Here is a 22,225-nt window from a genome sequence, read left to right as displayed (position 1 = left end):
CTTCCAATCTTACATAATTTTGATCATCACTAATTTTCTTCTATTTTTTCACATTTCGTTCATGCTTATAATATTTACAATTACCCTTCTCAAATGAATGATATAAAGCTCTTTTAGCTTTTAACTTAAAACGAAACTAAAAAAAATCGTCTGCTTCAAGCTGCCGACTTCTGTTTTCTGAATGTAAACAAAGGGGCGTGGCCTAATTAAAATCCTCATATCTCAGTAAAAAATGGTTCGATTTCCAAATTTTTTTTTTGTTTGAAAGCTTATAACGTCTATTTTTTGAAATAATAAAAATCGAAATTTCGGTCACTTTTTTCAAATTTGAAGGTCCCCTGTACCCTTAGGTAGAACAGTTTAACGAGTACCTATACCGCACAACCTCGGTCCCTATGCAGACTGATCCAAGTGGTCACTGACCGCAGCAGAGTTGACTTCGGTGATCTGCTGGGAACCGTGTCTTAACGATCAGTCCACTGAGGAACTTTAATCGTTCGATTAAATACCATTTCTTTTTTATCAAATTCAATAGAGAAATTTTATTTTCGAAATTAGTTCGCCCATAAATCTACAAAATGAATCGAATTTGAATGATAGTCACGATAGTTTTCGTGACCTGTAAACACTTATGCAAGGTCATATATCCCATGGGGACTATTAATATGGTAATGTTTTCCAATTAAAAAGCATACAGAGTGTTCTATAATAACCACTCTTAATCTATTAGAGTTCTTGCAGGTTTTTTAGTTGTCCTGATTTTACCCAGTATTTTGTTTGTGTTCAGGTTTAAAACATCCCATTTTTTACAAACAAATGCGAATTTTAAAATAATCTATTTGAAGAATAGTAAGATTCATATTTTCTTTCCAACATCTTTTTATTTTAAACTATAATACTTAAAAAAAGTATCTGAATTCGATAATTCCAACTTGGGGACCACCCACTCATTTTAATGTTTTAGGCATATGGTCTAACCCACATTATTCATTTTCATTGTTTCAAACTTATTGGGAATGCAGTCTTCGTATGAAAAATAAATTTAACTAAAAATTTTGCGTTATCAAATTTTTATAGTGATGAATTCAGGGGACAAACATTCTTTTTAGCAAACGCAGTTTCAAATCTTTTAAGGTTAGAGTTTTATAGTTTAACAATTATTTAATCATCACTTTATTCCAACCCACAATACTGTAACTATGTAGAATTTTTAAATGGTGAACTAAGGGATCATACACAAAAATACGTTTGTTAAAAAAAAAAAAATTGATGTCGCAAATTAAGGAAGTCTTGATTTCAAATTTGAATTGATCTGAGGGAATATTATTTTATAATTATTCGTAATTTTTTTTTTAATGCAACTGCAGTATGAAAATTTTCTACATCTTGCTGTCTGCTATTCTGTCATGCAATAGAAAAAACAACGTAAGCGCTTCACGATGCATTTCGGTAACTATTTTATTTATATTATCTACGCTAAAATATTATTTTAAAAATTTATTTAAAAAATTTATTCCCTGAAAAAAAACTTTTTTTTAATGTGTAACTTATCATACTAATATGTCAAATGTATAAAAACCTCAATTTGGAATTTTTCATCCCTTCTGTTGAATATTTTTTATTTCACTGCAGTATTTTGAGTCTCTTGTTTAACGCTAAAATATTACTTTAAAAACTTCATATTTTGAAGAAGAAAAAATACTTTTTACAATGTGTAGCTTATTATGTAAATATGCCAAATGTATAAAAATCTCAATTTGAAATATTTTGCCTCTTCCGTTGATTTTTCGTATGCAGGTCAGTATCATGAGTTGATCAGTGCTTCATTAAATAAATTCCTGAAAATTTTTTAAAACTATTTGTTTTGCATAAAGTAATTCTGAAATTTAAAACATTTATATTTTAATATTCTTTTGTCTTTATTACACCTAAGTAGAGCAAATCAGATTTTATCACTTAAACGCTTATTCATTTTAAAAGTATTCTGGTCATCAAATCGAATAGAAAGTTTATTTTACGTTTCCTTCTTTATTGATATTTTTTTGAACGAAATATCAGTACAGTGTTAAATTCGTCAGTTTTATGTTAGCTTCTTCATTAACCTATCGTATGAACACAAAAAAATCTATATTTCGTAAATCCGTGGCTGGAATTCAGCTAAATTTTCGTAATTACGATGGACAGTTTTGGTTAATCAAAAGCCTGTATTTTTATATATCGCAAAATGCGATAGGTTTACAAAAATACGGACTTCTGATTGGCTTAATTGAGCCATCGCAATTGCGAACATTTAGCTGAATTCCGCCCTTATGTCAGCAAGGATATGAATATTTCGCGGCTGGATGACAAAGTTAAAAATCTGCATTCGGTATGATGGACATGGAATTGTCCGAAAATCAATGAAATGGACAGAACGATATTTCGCCAGACCATTGGAGGGGATTTATAGCTATTTTAGGTTCTAGTCAATTTTCTTGTTATGTTATCTATAATGAGGTGAAAAATTTAAATGCCTCCATAAAGTTCGGTTCATTACTGAAGTAGTAAAGCAGAGGAGGGCCCTCAAAGAAGTTTTTGTCCCGGGCCCCAATTAAGTTAAGTCGGGGCCCTGCTGGTATATGTATCTTACTATTCAGGAAAATGTGTGCAATGGAAAGGTCTGGTATACGCATATTATTCCAGAAAATGTCTGAAAAGGAAAACGTTTGTTTCAACTAATGTCCTTGTAAAAAATGAAGTGAAAATTATGCATATATCTAGGATCAGCAACGTCATCGATTTCTGGGAAATCACTATTGAGAAATACGAGATTAAAAGACACGGTTAGTTTTAAAATTTTATCCCTACATTTTTGTATAAGTACTCTTATTTTTTCTTGTGGAGTGAACAAAAAAAATCTTTTATTCTAATTTTTTTCCTTAAAATACTTAAAATTTTCTTTTTAACCTTAGCTTATTTAATTACTCTTTTTTTTTTCCAACTGTCAACTCGTTGGCGTTTCAACAGCACTTTTTTCAACTGTCAAACCTTTGGGAGAAACAGAAAAAATTAGGTCTTTCACAGAGAACTACGCCAATTTCAAAGATTGTAACATTTCTTTTAAGCGTAAAAAAAGAGAAGAAAAAAGAATAAGGAGTGGAAAATTCCGTAACAACTACCCGCATATAAAGAGATTGCCCTACCCCACATACCCTTCCGTTCTTAAAGTTATAGAGCTGGAAAAAAAGAATATTATGGCCAATTTTCTTTGCCAACTGGTCTTCGACGTCAAAAAGCACTCATCAGCTATTTAAGTTCGGAGTTGCGTTAAGAGAAAAATATGCGATAAAAACCTGATATTTTATCAGGAGTGTCAGTTGGCAGATTACGTACCGACATTGTGTGCAAGGGAAAGTATTGAAAAAACTGACTACTTTATCTTTGAGAGGACCGGCTACTGGTTTTTTTTTTCTCACTCTCTCTCTATATTTTTTTTTACAGCGGCCTTTCTTACTTTTATTTTAATTCGTTTAAAGATGTAAAACAGCATTGTTTCTAAGAATAGTAACATTGTGGAAACCGTAATTTCTGATTCAACTGATAAAAATGGTGGATTATTCGTGGGAATGGAAATTTCGTGGGAATGGAGTAGAATAAGGAAAATAAATAATCGAATCAGACCTAAGGTTTCCGTATTAAAAAGTTTTAGTGTTTCTTAAAAACGATGAGTTGATTTCAAAATTTTAGTTATTTGATTGAAAAAAGTAAAATACGTTTCATAGCTTTTGATTTAGAAAGGGACACTACGACTTAAGACGGAAATATTTTTAATTTTTTTTTTTTTTTTTTTTTGATGGCGTGTTTTCTCAAGAATAAATGTAAAGAAGTAAACATTTAGAAACATTAATTTTATGTTATTGAGAATATTACTTACAAAACAAAAAATACAGCTTTAGAGCCGCGGTGGCTCAGGGGATAGAGCGTTCCCCTTCTAGTGAGGTGAACCCGGTTCGAATCCCAGCAATGGCAGGTTGATTCGAATTTCGCACCGACCACAGTGCTGACGTAATATATCCTCAGTGGTAGATGGATCATGGGTTAGGGTCCCCTTGCAGTCAAGCTAACCGTGAGAGATTTTCGTGGTTTTCCTCTCCATGTAAAGCAAATGGGGGTTAGTTCCATCAAAAAGTCCTCCACGAAGGCAAATTTCTCCCATTACATGATCCATGAGTTCCCTTGTCTTCTGGATTCGGTTCAAAATAACAAGGCTAAGGAATTGAACATTAGTAGTCATGAACCCTGAAAATTGGGTCGGCTGTTCAACGACGGTTATAGAATAAAGTGTAACGCAAATGCCGGTTAGTTCCATCAGAAAGTGCCACTGCTCGGGATGCATTTGAGCTGTACTCCGAACACTGATGTTTCTCCTAATCTATCCTCAGCAGATTTTAAAATATCGAATAAATATAATAATATCAACGAATAAATTAATATCAAATCGGATATAACAAATATTTCAGACATTCACTAAAGCGACTATGTGATTGTTGACATTCACCGGTGAAAGTCTACGTTCTCTTGATTTAGATCATTCACAGTAACATATATACAAGGAGTCTCTGCCCTCTGCTTATTTCGCTCACAACTTAACACCATTAATTCGCAATTATTTTATGTTTTGTTGCCTATTCTTACAAGTTATTCAATTAAACGACTCCCAAAATGAACACAGATTCGGTTCCTCAGATTTAATCACTGATTCAACTGGAATCATGTTCAGACCTGATCATTTTAAAATATTAGCATTGGAACCTCAACCATAAACTTGATTTTAAAGTACTGGCTTATTTATTGAATGCTAAAAGAAATAGTAAAATAGTTTTAGACAAAAAACTATTAAGGAACAGTGGAAAGACTTAATTCCAAATATTGCTTTATAATTTTTAATAGTTATTGTGTATTAATTATTTTAATTAAATATGTTGTCTAGACACAGTTTTAGATTAAATTATTTAATAATTATTTAAGTAAATATAGGTTATTTGTTATAAAAAGGTAACTAAATGTCTTTATCATAAAACTATGCATAATAAAGAAATATGTGATATCTTCATAGTATAATAATAGAACATATCTTTTAGTTTAACTTTGAATAATTATCGAAATCAAAAATATGTTTAGAATAGTAAAATAATATTTTCAAAGTATGATAGATAAATATTGCTGTAAATACCGTAAAGTAATTAAATAAATAATTTATAGTTATAACCATTTCTTTGATTTTATGCTAATAATAACCAAATATATCTAGATATTCTTCTTTTATTAATGATCATATTGATTTTTTCTGTCCAATGAAAATGCACAGAACGGTAAGACGACAATAATTTTTTATTACGTATAGAGAATCTAAAGTTATATACAGAAGCAAAGACGGGGCAAGCAACGTAAGAGATAAACGTCAAATATTAATTTTATAACTATTTTTATTCTTTAGAAAATTTGAAAGAGTTCAGAAAAACGTTTTCACAGCAAACGATAAACGTTTTTACACCATGAATATTTTGATTTTGGCATATACGTTTGTCCGTTCTAATAACAGCCCTTTCCTATTCTTCAAAAACTAACAGGGATTTCATACAAAGAACCCGACACAAGCTATATAACTCGGTTTTTACAGCTTGACTTATACTCCTTTCCCAAAGTAAAATCGGAACTTTATTGTTATGACCTAACAAAGGTTTTTTTTATTTTTTATTGTTTAGTTCTTTCTTTCTTTCATTTTTTTTAAGGGAAAAAAAAATGATAAGGGCGGGGATCAAAAGATTTCTACCGCTTTTCATTTTCTGTCCCTGTTTTTTCTTTTAGCACTAAAATATTTTATGTTTAATTTTTCTCAGCAGGTAATATTTTTAAAAGTGATTCTAAATATTGCAGAGAAACAATAGTAGTAACAATATACATTTACGGTGAAGTATTATTTGAATGAATCCAAAGAAATCATTAGATTGGGATGGGATATATGCAAGATTTTTTTCAATCTCTCCCTCATTCATTCCTCCCCAACAGCAAAATGACTCTAAATTTGTATTTGCATTTTTGTAAAATAATTAATTTATAATAAATTTGCATTATGCTTAAAAGTTTCCTACGGAAAAAATCAATCATAAAAAATTTCTGAGATTTTCCTTTGGCTAAAAATTTTAAAATCTGGCAAATAATTTGAAATCCTTGGCATTGGCTATGTATATATATAAATAGTAATATCATAATTAAAAGTCAATAAAGAAAAAGTGCAGATAAACAAAGAAAACACAACACCGGAAGCAAAATTATAATCATACTTAATACAATGACTAATTAACCAGTGAGAATAGCGTAAACCAAGTTTACAAAAAATTATAGTTTAAAATAAAACAAAATTAGCACTATAATGAGAAAATAAAATCTCATAGTCTATAAATAGACTATAACGCAGTGTGGGTATCTCAATCCTGATTGGTTGTTGAAACGTGGCATTTATTTACGTTAGCAACTGTTCTTTCCATTCTATTTCGAATAAGTCAAGACCGTCAAGCCTCAATTCTCTTAAATAACACATTCTATATTCTTACACAAAGATTCTTTCACTATATATTTCGTACTTAACACTAAGACAAGCATAAAGCCATGTATAACATAAAGAAACTAATTATGCATCGAAGTTGCCAGGTACACAAAACAGAAATATATCACGGTTACAATAAAATACATAAACAAATAATAAATCGAAGTTAAATAAAAGACATAGAAGAGAAAGAATTAGATTTCAATAAATTGGATGGGCGATACGACGTTGTATTTAATTAACTTCACGTTAATTAACATTCTTAGCATAACTTAACTCATTTCTAACATAACTTAGCTCAACTTAAACACGCAATTTTGCTCAGAAACGATCAGCTGACTCTGACGTCATAGGTCACATGTGTGGGTATCTGTGGTCTTCTTCGTGAAGTGCAAGTACCCAATTACACATTACAAGTACCCAATAACACGTTACAATAATCTTACTTTCAAAAAATGATTAATTTATTCTCAAAAATATAATTTTTATTTTTGGAGCTATCATTCAAATAGAATTTTTAGCAATTTCATTATCAAGTTTCTTGGAAGCAAAAAGTGGCACCTTAAAAACCCGGTTTAGACCGACTTTCCCTTATTTACGGAGAAGTATTTATTTATTTATTATTTTTTTTTTGAAGAATCTTTAAAAAAAATAATTTTTTATTGCAGATAGCAAATTAATATTTAAATGTAAGGATATTTTTACTTTCGCACTGTGGTCGGTGCAAGCCGGGTGCGGAATTCGTATCGACCAGCCATCGCTGGTATTCAAACCCGGTTCACCTTATTGGAAGACGAACACTCCCTGAGCCGTCACGGCTCCGATTAGTTCATTTATAGAAAATTAAATTAAAAGGAATTGAAGCATATTTAGATTTTTCCACCCCTTCGACAGTTGAGTTAATATTTGGGAGCTGGGGGTCATTTTTAAAATCTTTTTCAAAATCATTTTTGAAATTTAATATGGTAATATTTTTCCACTCAAGCTTAGTACATCATCAATGCACAGATTTTCCTTTACTCTCATATAAAATAACACATAAGAGATGATTATTTACAATTAGTGGTTTAGTTTGAGGGGAACAATAATTTATTTTTTTGGGTGGTTAGCTAACTTTCAAAATCTTTTTTAGTGGGGATTATATTCTCTACAGCCAAGTTCATTCTATGTTCAACTCAAAATGTACATAATAAGAGGAGCACATTTATAGTCAGTGGATTGATTGAACTGAAACGCTAGTTTTGTTGACCGGGATAGCCTGTTTGACTGGTCGCTGGACTTACGTTCGTGAGAACGGGAGTTCGAATCCAGCCGGCTGAAGACTCTCCGTGTAGTAAATGGCGACTGGTGCACGTTGAATCAGTCGGGTCACAAAGTCCACCATGTTCCCATAAAAAATTATACCTCTGGGGGTAACATCGCGACATAAAACAAAGCTTTAATTAGTTAAATATTACGAACTAATTAAATATTGCAAATTATTTTATTTTTATTCGTATTTTGTCTTCTTTTTCGTCAGTTTTTGATTGAATCACTAACTACAGAAAGATTCCAGCATGTTAGCAGGGCACTGTGTCCCCGGAAGAAGTACTGACATGTTTATTTTTGAAATTTTCGTTTGGTTTTCATTTAAGCTCTCTCATATTAGTTTAAATTGTGTACCAAAGACAATGTTGCAGTATATATATATATATATATATATATATATATATATATATATATATATATATATATTGACAACTTGAAAAGTTTATGTCTAATCACCACCTTTAATATAATTGTTGCAGTTCGTTTACGTCGCACTAGAGCTGCACAATGGGCTATTGGCGACTTCCCTGAGGATGATCCGAAGACATGTCATTACAATTTTGAGTCTTTGCAAAGGGGATGGCACCCCAGCTTCGGTAGCCCGACGACCTGCACGTGAAGTAGAACACTTTACGGTAGTTTAACGAGGGCCCATACCGCACACCGTCGGTCCCTAAGCAGACTAATCCAATTGGTCACCCAGCCTCACACTGACCGCCGCAGCCATTGATGCTTGACTTCGGTGATATGCTGGGAACCGTGTCTTAACTATCAGTCCACTGCGGGACTTTAATATAATTAAAGGTCATAATTAATATTTAACTGAGGTCATAATTCATAAGGTCATAAATTAATATTTAACCGAGGGAATAACATTTACCATATCGAAAGCTTAATTAATCACTACTGAAGAAGATGGGACAGTAAACATCAAAACCTGTTAATTTGCCGGAGAAAAAACAGAGAGAAAGAGAGGTCATGTTTACCAACATCTTGCATCTAAAGTATGATTTAGTGTAGTAAGAAATACTAAAAAAAAAAAGAATAATTAAAAGTTGCTCATTATTTTTATTTTGCGTTTTGGACAAAAATAGGAGATTTACACTAAATCTACAGATTTTTCTTCTTAGAATTTTTGATAAATGATTAATTAGTTTAGTTCTCGTGTTATAAATTAACATTACTCTAATCCACATAGCTAATCATCATTTGAACAAGGGATATGACTGCATTATTTAATTGAGCTTCTCATTGTTTATAAAATAATGACCTTTTATTTATCTTCGAGTTATTTGTGAAATAATGAGTATGGTCAAAAATATGAGTCCTTTTTTTAATATGATAGATTGTGAAGTAAACGTGGCATGCAATAAACGTAGCGATTCTAAAGTGGATAACAAAGCGTTTTATGCATATATGCATTTGCTAATTACGCGATGCGCCTTTTTCTTTAGCTCGATGTCAAAAATAATAATTAATGGAGTAAAGACATTATTTTAAGAAGCATATTGTTTACGCATACTTAATGACAAGTCTTGACACAAGAGGGCGTTGCATTAAATGGTCAATGAAGATTTAGTAATGTCATCATCTTATTGAATCTGACAAGATTAAATAATTGCAGGGACTGAGTAAATAAATGTTGTGAGTAAATAATTGTAGTCTTTTTCTTTTATTTATTCGATGGAGCTTGATTGAATTACATGATTAAATTAGATTATAAGAAGAAGAAATAGAAAGAAAGAAAAACTATACTTCTCAAGTTGGCTAAATGAAGAAAATTATTATTTTTAGTTAATTTTGTAAAAAGAAAAAAGTAGGCACATCACTTTTAACCGATAAAAGGGGGAGGGGGGTATTTTCAGTGGTGATAGAACAATATCTAGGATGTGATGCGCCTTAAATTTCTTTGTCATATGTTTGAAAACGAAAGAAAGAAGAAAAGAATGATTAATTTTTTAATTTACTTGAAGAGTACTGTTTTTATAATGCTTATTATTTTCTTTTCAGCTTTATGTATTAGATTGCTTACGCCAGATAAATTTCGAAATTTAAGTATACCATTACTTGTCGTTATATTTTGCATACACGATTTAGAAAACAATTTGAACTTAGTATATTGGAATCACTCAGAAAACATAATTAGAAATTTAAGCTCTTTAGCTAGATTGGAAAGTGGTAGAAATTTCGATTGGCAGACCACATACTGAGGAGCAAGCAGTAAGTGAGAAATATACGAGAGACCTACTAGAAGAAAGAAGCACGGATCGATTTAGTAATCCGACGTACTGAGCATAAACTGCGCAGTGGATGAAAAATAAGAAAAATGTCTCTACGTTTGGGCTGCGACTAAGCTGCGCAATGGTGGTAAATACGAAAGATGTCATTGCGTTTGGACTGCTAAAGGATCAAATGTCTTGTTTATGGTAACCAGTGCTGAGGCCTACACTCTTCTATTTTATTTTATTTTATAACCGTGGTTGAACAGCCGACCCAATTTTCGGGTTTACGACTACTAATGTTCTTCGTCGCCTTGTAATTTTGAACCTAATCCAGAAGACAAGGGAACTCCTGGAACAAGTATTGGGAGAAATGTGCCTTCGTGGAGGACTTTTTGATGGAACTAACCCACCTTTGCGTTACATGGAGAGGATAACCACGGAAACCTCCCACTGTTAGTCTGACGGCAAGAGGACTCTAATCAATGATCCGTCTACCACTGAAGATATTTTACGTCAGTACAGTGGTCGGTGCCACCCGGATGCGGAATACGACCAGACATCACTGGGATTCGAACCCGATTCTCCTCATTGGAAGGCGAGCGCTCTATTCCCTGAGACATCACGGCTTTTCTAGGTGGTATTCGACAGACTCCCATACTTTTGCATTAGAATGCGCACATCACCTTTGCGCACCCTAACGCAAAAGTATAGGAATTCGCTATCCGTATGCCTCGATCTTACCGCTTGCCTAGTCAGTGTGTCCGATTCTATTCAGTGATGGTATGGTGATATAAATCTTGCTTGTTATGATCGAGAAAAAGGTACTGTACAATACCTCCAGAAAAGATTTATTAGTAGAAATTTTAATTGACGATAAAATGACAATAAATTTCATCACATGACTCCACACGCACAAACATGAAAACGTGAGAAAACGTATTAGGCACAAGATTGCACCACAAACCTTTCTGATAATTGTCTTTAAGGATAATTTCATTAATTTATGGTAATATTGGTTACCAATGTGAACCTTTAAAGGACAAAAACAAATAAATAAATGCATAAATCAATAATAAGTAGCGAAAGAGTATAAAGCTGTTTTGTCGCATAAATAACGAGTTTTAACGAGAAAAAAAACTGTATTTTTATAACTATTAAGAGCTTGTAACAGTTATTCATATCTGTTTGGTCAATCCTCAGTTAGCTCCCTGTTTGCTAATTATGCAACTAGAGCAAAATAAATATTTGTGAATTATTGTGATCTAATTTTTAGTATGCGAATTTTGAATTGTTTAAGCTTATAAAATCTGTAAAAATTTAAAATTTTTTGCCGATTTTAACAGTTTTCATGTGCAGTAAAAAATACTCAACAAATTAACGCTTTTTTTTAAAAAATTTAATTGCATTTTAGTATTTAAAATATTTGACCGTTTTCGAGTCTAACCAAAGCACTCGAATTATGTCTACCCTAAAATATATAAATAAATTTTAGGGTAGATATAATTGTCATCTGAATGAAGTATTGATTACGATAGTTGTTTTCGAGGAATCGAGTGAAATCAATCGCAAATCGATAAGACTAATAGTTTAGAAGTTATCAAGTTTTTAAGTAAAAACAATATAAATTTTGACTTATACCTACTGTTGGAAAACCGACACATGTTTGATTTATAATTCACGCCTATTTTATTGAACTGAAATGAAATGAAAAGGTAAATAGAAAAATTTAACAGAAGTGAAAAAAAAATGATTAGATCTTTGAAACAAGGAAATATTTTTATTTTTTATTTTATAATTTTTTTTTCTTAATGGGATACTTGCAAGTGACATACGTATGACGTTTGATCCTCTGCAAAAAGAATGGCTCCCCTGCCTTGGTAGTCCGACGACCTGCGCGCGAAGTCGAGCACTTTACGGTAGATCAGGAGGACCGATACCGCGTTTCCTCTGTCCCTACGCAGGCTGATCAAAGTGGTCACCCACCCGCTTACTGACCGCAGCCAGCAATGCTTGACTTCAGTGTTCTACTGGGAACTGTGTCCTTACGCGGTGGCATTTTCTTAAGTTTGCAACTGTTCTTTCCATTCTATTTCGAATAAGCCAAGCCTGTCAAGTATAAATTCTCTTAAGTGGCATTCTAAATTTTTTCATAAAAAAATTCTTTCACAAAGATTTCACTTCTTATGCTATATATTTCTTACTTTACCCAAAACCAGGTACGACGCGACATAGAACATAAGCAAACTAATTAACACGGCATCCTATTAATATACGAATAGTAGACGATGAGATCATTGGTCACATATCTGGGTATCAGTGATCGTCTTCTCCTCGAGTTGCAAAAACTCAATTCTCTTTATTCGTAAATAGTATATGAGATGGTCAATAAATATTTTCTTTTTTTTTTCCTAAATTTTCACGCAGTTTATAAACACTTATCTAACTTATGAACTATTAATCCTATTTTATTTTATATTTTACATCCGTCGTTGAACAGCCGACCTAATTTTGGGTTTACGACTAGTAATTTTCTACTCTGTAGCCTTGTCATTTTGAACCAATCCAGAAGACAAGTAAACTCCTGGATCAGTACCCCCAGAGGTATTGATTTGTTATGGGAACATGGAGGACTTTGCGACTCGACAGAGTTAACGTGCATCAGTCACCATTTACTACACGGGGAGTCTTCGGCTGGTGGAGATCGAACCCACGAACTCTTGGACATGGGCCCAGTGCCCTACCATCCAGGCTATCCCAACCAAACTTTTAATCCAATTGATTTTGTTTTAGTCTCATTCGATAAGACTTAAAAAATGCATAGGGCATATTTCACTTACCTAGCATTGCTACATGCGTAAATAAGCATGTACAGGACAATATGTATACTATCTCATTTGCAAACCTTGATAACTTCTTAACTAGTAGTCCCATCGAATTGAGTGACATTTAATTCAATTCAGCGTTGAAAATATATATATAATAATAATAAATAAAAAAAAACTCACTAGACACAATACTTTATTTGTCTAGGCAGCAATACTTTTTACCCTTCTCCTCCAATCACACTAACCCTCCGAAATGGAGTAATAATTGTGTCCCTACATCCTTAAATCATGTTCATATCATGTATAATACCCATGCTTTATATCATGTATAGTTTTATGCTTTTATCACAAAGAACATAATTTTTTCGCTTAGCCATCCCACTCTTATTTATTTCCTTTAGCGAAAAAACTTTCGATAAGCGTATTTTTTCTGTAAATCACGTATTAAAATCATGGTCAGCAAAATTTGATTATAATTCAAGATAGTTAAAAAAAAATCCTTATGTATTTAAAAAACAAATTAATTGAAATACTATAACTTTATGAATGTTTTAAAAAGTGATAAAGTTATAACATCTGCATTTTTTTCTATTTTCTGCTTTCTTTCTATTTTAAATTTTATGTGATAAGAAAATAAGAAAATATTTTGATCTGATATCAAATGATTAAATAGTTTTCCGAGAAATGTTTCTGCAAAACTACACAATTTTTATGAAAGAAATAATTACTGAACTTAATGTTTTCTTTCAGAAATATGGAATCTATTTGATAAAATGTATATCCATGTGGATAAAATGTCATCTAGGTTATATAAGTTGTCTAGAAAATAAGAAAAAATCATCTAGGTAAAAATGACAGAAAAATATTTGATAAGACCCAAATCTGTCTTAAAGCATTGTAATCTAACACCTGACAAAGAAACCAGCTTCCGCCAACTGCTATAGCGAAAAGTAATTTTATCAATGATCAGAATCATCTGCGTTGTTGCCACAGACAAAAACAATAAAAAAAAATTGCGTATGAAACGAAGAAAAAAAAATTTACTCGAAATTAAAGATTCATACCGGTAGCTCGCCAATGTGGCATGACTTGATGAAAGACGATCTTTCTATTCCATAGTAATTGACGTTCTTTACCTTTAGATTTGAAAAAGGGCGACGACGCAAACGATAATTCTGAACTTGATAATAATGTCAAGGATGAAATGAAGTGAAGAATCGGGACGTGCTGAGGTGAAAAGAATTGAAAAATATCCGAACTCTGAAATATATCACACGAAACGACCATTGCTTTTTGCACCTGTTGTGATTTTTGGCTCAAACTTTTTTTTCTTCTTGTTCTTTATTGTGATGTGATTGACGTTTAATACAGACACCAGAAAAAAAAGTTCATTGTTGAATAAACGCATGAATAGTTCGAATTTTGTATATTTCAAGACATACTTAATAATGTGTGATCTTTTGAAAACATTGCATAGATTGTGGATTTTTTAATCGTGAAATAGGGCAGCCGTTTAAGAAGGCTATAATCTTAACTTACTTTTGCTAATATCGAACATATTTTAAATATAAAAATATCGCAAATTTTAAAATTATTTTAAGTATTAAATTTTAAATAGTTTAATCGATTTATAACTTTTATTCCATTATAATTTTATTAACACGTAATTTTAAATTAAACATATAGTTTGTTGGTAGTAACAGCTACTTATTCTTGTGTGATTTACAACAAATTACGAACATATAAGCAAAATTATTTATAATTTTGGGTTATTGTTATATTATCCTAATCGAATTGCAATTTTAGTAAAGTCACTTTCTAAAAAATTAAAATGCATAAAAAAATTATATTTTTATTTCTGTGCGACTCCTTGATTTAGCTTATATGCTTTTATTCATTAACTAATTCTTAAATTTACAGAAAAAAAAGATGCGTGAAAAAAAAAAACAAAGTTCGAACAAAGTAAATTTTAAATTTTTTACCATTTAATAAATTAATAAAGTGGGTTATAAAGAAAGTTAAGTTTAATTAAAATTTAAAAAGCCTCTTTCCTGACATCCGAATTCAATCATCAGAGGGGTGTGGATAGAAGGATAAAATGTTAAATATGTTTTTAATCACCTTTATTTCCTTTTTACAAACAATATACGTGCTATCTGCTTCATTCAGCAGAACCCTTTAGGTTGTAAATTCACGTCTTCATTTTTTTTAATCAAAATTCTTGAACATATGTATACCATCAAAACATTTCCTATCAGTAGAAAAACTAGTAGCAAAGTGACATGAAATAAACAAGACAAAATTAGTTTTCAATGCGGATTCAAATTTGAACATTCGCATGAATTATTCTGAAAAAAGTGCTCAAAGACTTATTTTGTAAATTTAATAAAGTAAAATAACGTATCTAAGGAAAAGTTTTTAAAGAAAAAAAGTATTTAATAAAGTAAAATTGTACAATTAACTGCTTACTGTATGTTCTAACATGAATCAAGTAGTAATGTACTGTAGTAATATTTATCGCATGTCTTATACTCAAACTTATCTTCTATCGTACGCATGTCCTGCGATAAATTATTATGTGTGTAGGACAACACTATGCAAAAAGTAAAGGTAAACAAATTTACTCAGTTTTGACATTTGTTTATGCTTATGTTAAAAATGTATGTAAGAAATTTGGAATTTGTAACTTTGCCTTGAATTTGTAAACACGAATATCACAACCCCGAAATGCTCTAGAGATTTTTTTCCTCTTTTGTTTTCAAACGATGTTTTTTGTTTTATAATATCTTTCATTAGCTTAACCTTATTATGTAATGGCATTTAAATTTAGTCAACACCTCCTGGAAGAGAGAAGGCTTCCGCTCGGATCAATTTAATAGTATGACGTAAAGAACAAACTGAGCAGTAGGGGTTAATTAAAAACATGTCACAACGCTCGGACTTCTGAAGATGCTCGGATTTTTTGCTTATGCTAACCAAGTGCGACGACTTTCTCTCTTTTAAGAAGTGTTGGTTTAGTGCAGTGTAGCCGATTCATACACTTATACAATTAAATACCGACACTTATCCAATTTAACTCTACAATCTCCTCAATTTTTGTCTGAAAATATTTTCAAAATAAATGTGACAATGCGAGGATGTTGGCGATAAACGTTGGCGAGATATGCATTCATTCTAAATGTAACAACTTGCTCACCACACGATTTCTGTAAAAGTGTTTTTCCAACAATAATACATTTTTGAGAAGGAAAACTATTTTAAAGTATAGACTTCACAATAGTGTCAACACTTTTTTTATTATTTTTCTTTGGAGAATTTAATTTATTTGAGGTTACGCACAATTTTCTGTTATATTTGGGATGCTGTTCAGAATTTTTTTCTTTCAGAAAATCTTTTTCTGAGAGATATTGCTTATGATTATAATTTTTATATCCGTTTTCTCATTAATGAACATATTATTAATAAATAGAATTGATAAACAGAATCATGTGCTCAAAATATTAAAGTTCTATGAATTAGGTTGTGTATGAAAAAAGCCTCATATTTACGAGCTTGTCACGCCAGGTGGTCTCTTTATAAATCATCAGCTGAAGTTATACAGCAACTAATTAGGCTAAAGTTACAGTTCAAAGACTACTTCCATAAGACGAGTTACTGTTTACATTACGAATAATATCAATCAAATTAAATTTATTTAGTTAATTAATTGCATTAATATTAATTTTCATTTCGAAAACACACGAAGGAAGAACAAATTATAAAAGTTGACAAAATAAAATAAAAAATTTATTTATTATTTTTATTTTTTATGATTACACATACGCAATACGCTTTAGATGCTTTGAAATCAGCATGTATCACAACGTATATTTGAGAAATATTTAACTGAAATAATTATTATTTGGTGCTGCAATAAAATTTTTTACGTGATTTTCAATTAGTATATATTAGTTTTAATTGATATCTGAAGAACAAACTTACTTTTTTGAATCATCAATATTTTAATCAAAATTTTAAATCAAAAGCAATTTTATCAATATTTTAAATCGAAATTTCGACTTATTTTTCTAAAGTAATAATGACCTACACACGCAATTGAAAAATAGCGTTCTTTTCCTGTTTTGTAAATTTTGCATTTTCGAATGAATTTTGCAGTTAAATACACAATTATAATCATCATTATAATCCTTTGAGTTAATCACTTTATTATTTGTTTTATTTTATGTTATTTTATTTATTTATTTTTGCAAAATGAGCTGTTTAAGTAAGTTTGTTACAGTTGAAACATTTTTATTCTTAAAAGTACCCGGGGAAAAATTGAAAAGTTTTTTTTTTCTCTTCTGTTATTATCTTTTCATATGCTAAAGATGTTTAGATGGAAAAATACAAAACTTGTAGCGGTTTATAGAAATATTTTGTGGCTGTGATATAACTTCATTTTATTACTTTTCAGATATGCATGATTGCCAGCTTTTGGTTTCAATACACCTATCATGAGTAATCTCCAACATTATCTTATTTATGCTCCTATATTCAGGAAAGAAAAAAAATAAATATATGAGTGATCCTCTGCTTATCTTATAAGCAACTGATCTTTAGATGTATGTATTCTACAAACAGTGTGTATCAGTGTTTCTCTTTTGTCATTTTTTTTTCGGCACGCTTTTAAATTTAATTTTTTATCTAACACTTTTATAATTTTAGTATAATAAATTAAAGGGCTTTACGTAGAGGATAAGCTATATTTTCATTTTAATCAGAAAAAGTTTTTTAATAGCATTTTTGGATTAAAACACCAGGATTTCCAGGCAGGCAGAGAGATATTTCGGTGCATTGTATTTTCATTTAGCGGAAATTTTCGTAAGCTTGTGGAGTTTCCATCTTGAAATAATACTAAATTACAGTTTAAAGTGAACATTTTTAAGCATAACCCTATATTGTCACAAAGCTGTTAAATTTACCATGTGTACAAATACAGTGTGCAAAATAAAAAAAGGGACAACTTAAATAATTTATGATCTAATGATCAGATTTTCACTTACCATGGTTGAAATTTTAATTGTTTGAAGGTTATGTATTAAATATGCTAAGTATATGATGTACTAAATTAAGAAATTAAAATAAAAAAAGAACGTACTTTCTTTGAATAAATATAACTTTTTTTTTTGTTGTTGTTGGTGATGGATTGGAATTTTTGACCCTAAAATTGTAAGGAGGGAACTGAAATAATATTAAAACTGTATTGCGCAATAATTCAGTGTTTATTAAGATCATAAAATATAAAATTTCGATAATGACATTATTGAGTACAATATAATCCAGTATCCTAATTGAAGAAAATAGTAGAAAAACGGCAAATTTTACGGGAAATTTTACTCGATTTTACTTTTATTCAGTATCGAAATAAGATAGGAAAAAAAATCTAATTGATGAGTTGCAAAAAATAGTTTTAAACAAAAGTTTAAAAGAAGTTTTAAAATGATTTAACATTTCTTTATTTCACTTATTTATTTATTTTGCTAAATTTTTTAATCCAAAAAATAACAAATATTTGCTACGGAGTGGGATTATCTTATGTCTTATTGGATGAAATACAAAATATGTTGAAATGTTTAATTTATGCTGTTAATTTTTCAAACAACGTGCACTTTAAGAAACATCAATCACCTCAAATCTCTTGAAAATGCATCATATGTAAGATTTAGTTCAATGAAAATTAGTTTCTAGAAGTTTAGTTTGATTAAAATGAAACTAAACATGTAGTTATCCTGCACTATTCCTTATATAATACTTTAAACTACCCGGTAGTTTATGTTTAGCTGGCTTTGAAGTGTTTTTAGAATGCAAAACTGACTTGAATTGTGTAACTATGTAAATAAAAACTATTTGAAACTTTATTTTTTATTCACACAGGAATATCACATTTAAATAAGATAAGCAATGCTTAACTCGTCGAGTTTTGAGAAGGGTTTCAAAATTCAAAAAAACAAACAAACAGTATGATTGTTTAGGGATTAAAATAGTAAATAAATTAAATGGACTTACATGAATGAAAGCTCGTCGAGTCCCTTTTGGGCTTAAACACCAACACAACGCAAGCATTTTCTCAAAATCCTTGGGAAAAGCTTAACAAGATTTACATCCAACTAGCAACACTCTTTTTAACCCACTAATTAGCATATCCATTCGTAGTATTTTTCCCCGCAGATTTCATTCATAAAACACTTGACTTATCACAAAGAAACACACTTTTATATTCCAAGCAAATTTAATTTTTTTCCTTTGATCAAAGAACAGACAAGAATTAATTTCCCCAAAACGTTCAAAATATCTAAAAAGAAACTATTTTGCCGAGAAGTATTGAAAACACAACCGCGCGAGAATAATTCCAGTTTTCTTTTTCAATCTTAGCGCTCTTTTCATCTTAGAAGAAGAGCTTTTTACCGATATCAGAAATTTTTTCCTCTTATTTTTCTCACCCTTCTCGCCAAGAACTAGCCAAAGTGGATGTGTAGTCAAGTCACCCATTGAAGTGCTGAAGTTCTTGTTTCACCTCTGCTCTTCATAAATCAACAGTTATATGATCTTCGTGATTGATATTAATAGAAGTGGCGTTCTATTTTGGAAAACTATAATTTTCATTTTTTTTCTACTTCTGTACAGTTTATTGAGACAGGAGTTCGATTCGTTATAAAAATACATGACAATATAAACAGTATAAACATGATTTCAATTTGCATATTTTAGATAATCCCTTTGTATCATTCGCGAAAATCTGATTATTAGAGCAAAAATTATTCAGAGGGACATCTTTTTTTTTTTGCTCACTGTACATTAGTTAGAAAAACTACTGTATATGTTTAATATTTAAAATCTTAAGTAACAATATACATGTGAGTTAAATCTCTAAATGGATTGTGATAAGAGATTTACAAAAAATCTGATAAAAACCAAAGATTTCTGACCAAATCTTCTTCAATGACTCGACAGCCCTAGGTGTGTCCTGGCTTTCCCCAAAAGTGTTTTCCAAATATTTTTATAGTTGGCGACTACTTTCCAGTTTTTAACTCTTAACAATACTGCGAATCTTCTGAGTTTTGATTCTGTTATTCATCGAGAAAGCATCAATGTACAATTTTTTTTATTTTTACTTTCTATAATTTATCTAAAGCTTATCTTAGAGTACTGAATTTTTTTACAGGAATTTGACATTATCTAAACTCAAACACTTTTGTACAATATCCCAAAATACTATTATAATTTAATGTTCTTTAGAGACAAAATTTGAAAAGAGAGAAAGAAAGAAACACTAGGTCATGTTGATGACTTCAAATAACTTTTAACAGAACGTCAGATATGCTCTTTTTAAAAGCATATGACTCGAAGAAATTGAAAGAAAAATTTAAATTATAAATTTTTTTATTTTTCTTGGAATTTTATGAAAAAAATATTGTATTTCGACCAACAACATTAAAAAAGAATACTCAAATGCAAATATGAGTTTAAGCATACTTTATTCAAAGCATTTACAAAGTTTTAACTTAATAGGTTTATTAGAAAGTGAAAAAACTTGAATTGCGAAAAATTGATTTAAAAGCAATATTTTGACTGAATAATTTCAAACAACATAAGTGAGTTCGAAAGACGATTTTAATTTAAAAAATGGGTAGGTTATTGTCCGTTTTCCGTAAATGAATTTCAGTATTTTTTCCGTCGCTTCAGAATTTTTTTGAGTTTTATATTATACTTGGTGTCAAATTTCTCAGAATAAAATAGGTTATAACAAATATTTTTTTTCTCCAAAAAGTCGAAAATTTTGTTTAGAAATATCACTTAGAACTGTTAATGTAATTCCTCTTAAAAGGGCCAATTCTGAAAGTTGACACACAAAGTTCATATTTTTTTAACAATAAGCACATACTTTTTTAATTCATTTATCGTGAGGCTTTAATTTTTTTTTAAGGTTGAAAATATTTCTCTGATATAAAATGAGGACTGAAAAGCAATATGTTCATATGAATAAACAATTTTTGAAAAATAATTTAGGTGGAAATTCTCATAAAAATAATATAAGGAACACACATTAAAGAAAATGTAGGTTTATGAAGCATTAAGTTCCGAAAACATATTTCTTTCCCATCGAACTTTGCAGAATCGAGGAAACGCCCTATAAAGAAGCAGGTATCAAAGTTAACGAGTAGCAAAAAGCGTTTTTGAAAAAAGAAAATTGCAAAAATACATTGAATATCAAATAAAATAGAAATTGAAGAAATTTTTTAGAATAAGAACTTGACAAAAGTGATATTTGCTCGATAGGGCAGCGACCCCTTTAAGTATTACTTCGAATATTGTAATCTCAAAAAACATATAGTCTTTTTAAAGAATATTTATATTCGAAGATCTCATTTGAAATAAATCCGGTAATTATTTTCTCATTACAGTACAAAACTTTTTGAGAGACTTGCCGAAATTCGTTTCTTCAAAAAAAGTCGATTACTACCAATTTTGCACCTTTTTTCTTCAGTTAGAAAAAAATGAATTGATATGATATTTTAACAAAAAAATTCCTTCCCTTTTTGTGTAAAAAAGAATAATAATTGACAAATTTACCTTATCAAAAAAAATTTATATATTGAAGAATCATAATAAAATTTCACACTTTGAGTTAGAATCTTATTCTAAATAATAATAATTGTCCTACTGAACCCTTCATTACGCAAAGAACATTAATTCTTAAAAGTTGAAATAAACTGTAAATAAGTTAGATCTATTAGCTGCCGCAGTTGAAAAATATAGTTTTGCATGGAATATATGTACAGTTTTGAGTTTAAAATTGGAGCAAAAATGCCCATTTACTTCAAAATGGCTTATTAAAGAAAGAAGGAAAAAAAATATTGTAGAATCATAATAAAATTTCCCACTTTGAATTTGTAGAATCTAATTCTAAATACTTAAATTATAAAAAATGAAATAATAATTTTTTTTTAACGCTACCTAGTAAGTACCTCGTTAATTGAGTTTAAACAAAATATAAACTAAATAATTAAGAGCTTAAAAAGTCTAAAAATGAAATAAACAAAAAATGATCCCACTGTATACAACATAAATTATTTTTTAGGGATGTAAGTTTCATTTATTTTTAGATATTATTCTGTCACGCAGTTGAAAAAATAACTTAAGTTCATCTCGATAGATTTTGAGAAAAAGGGCTTGACAACTATTTTCTTTCCATTGCTAATGATATAAAGGCTAAAACAGAATTTCTAAAAACTAAAAAAAAAATA

General features: G+C 30.1%; 1 protein-coding gene across 11 annotated transcripts in view; it reads right to left on the bottom strand.

The window, feature by feature from the left end:
* The window catches only part of by (focal adhesion protein tensin), a 365,221-nt gene extending 345,783 nt beyond the window's left edge, over positions 1 to 19,438 (bottom strand). For 7 of the 11 annotated variants that reach the window (XM_087156864.1, XM_043039852.3, XM_071177108.2 and 4 more), the window contains exon 1: positions 18,987 to 19,344. In XM_087156864.1, the coding sequence (XP_087012990.1) occupies positions 18,987 to 19,043 (57 nt within the window). In that variant the 5' untranslated portion in view covers positions 19,044 to 19,344. Of the gene's footprint in view, positions 1 to 18,986 lie in introns of all 11 variants that reach the window. The other 4 variants (XM_071177109.2, XM_043039855.3, XM_043039853.3 and 1 more) reach the window with 3 other exon arrangements.
* Positions 19,439 to 22,225: the final 2,787 nt, after the last annotated feature.

This window comes from Parasteatoda tepidariorum, chromosome 2, assembly GCF_982258835.1.
Source record: "Parasteatoda tepidariorum strain Cologne lab strain chromosome 2, Ptep-v5.0, whole genome shotgun sequence".
NCBI lineage: Eukaryota > Metazoa > Arthropoda > Arachnida > Araneae > Theridiidae > Parasteatoda > Parasteatoda tepidariorum.
This window is presented reverse-complemented; position numbering and strand designations above follow the sequence as displayed.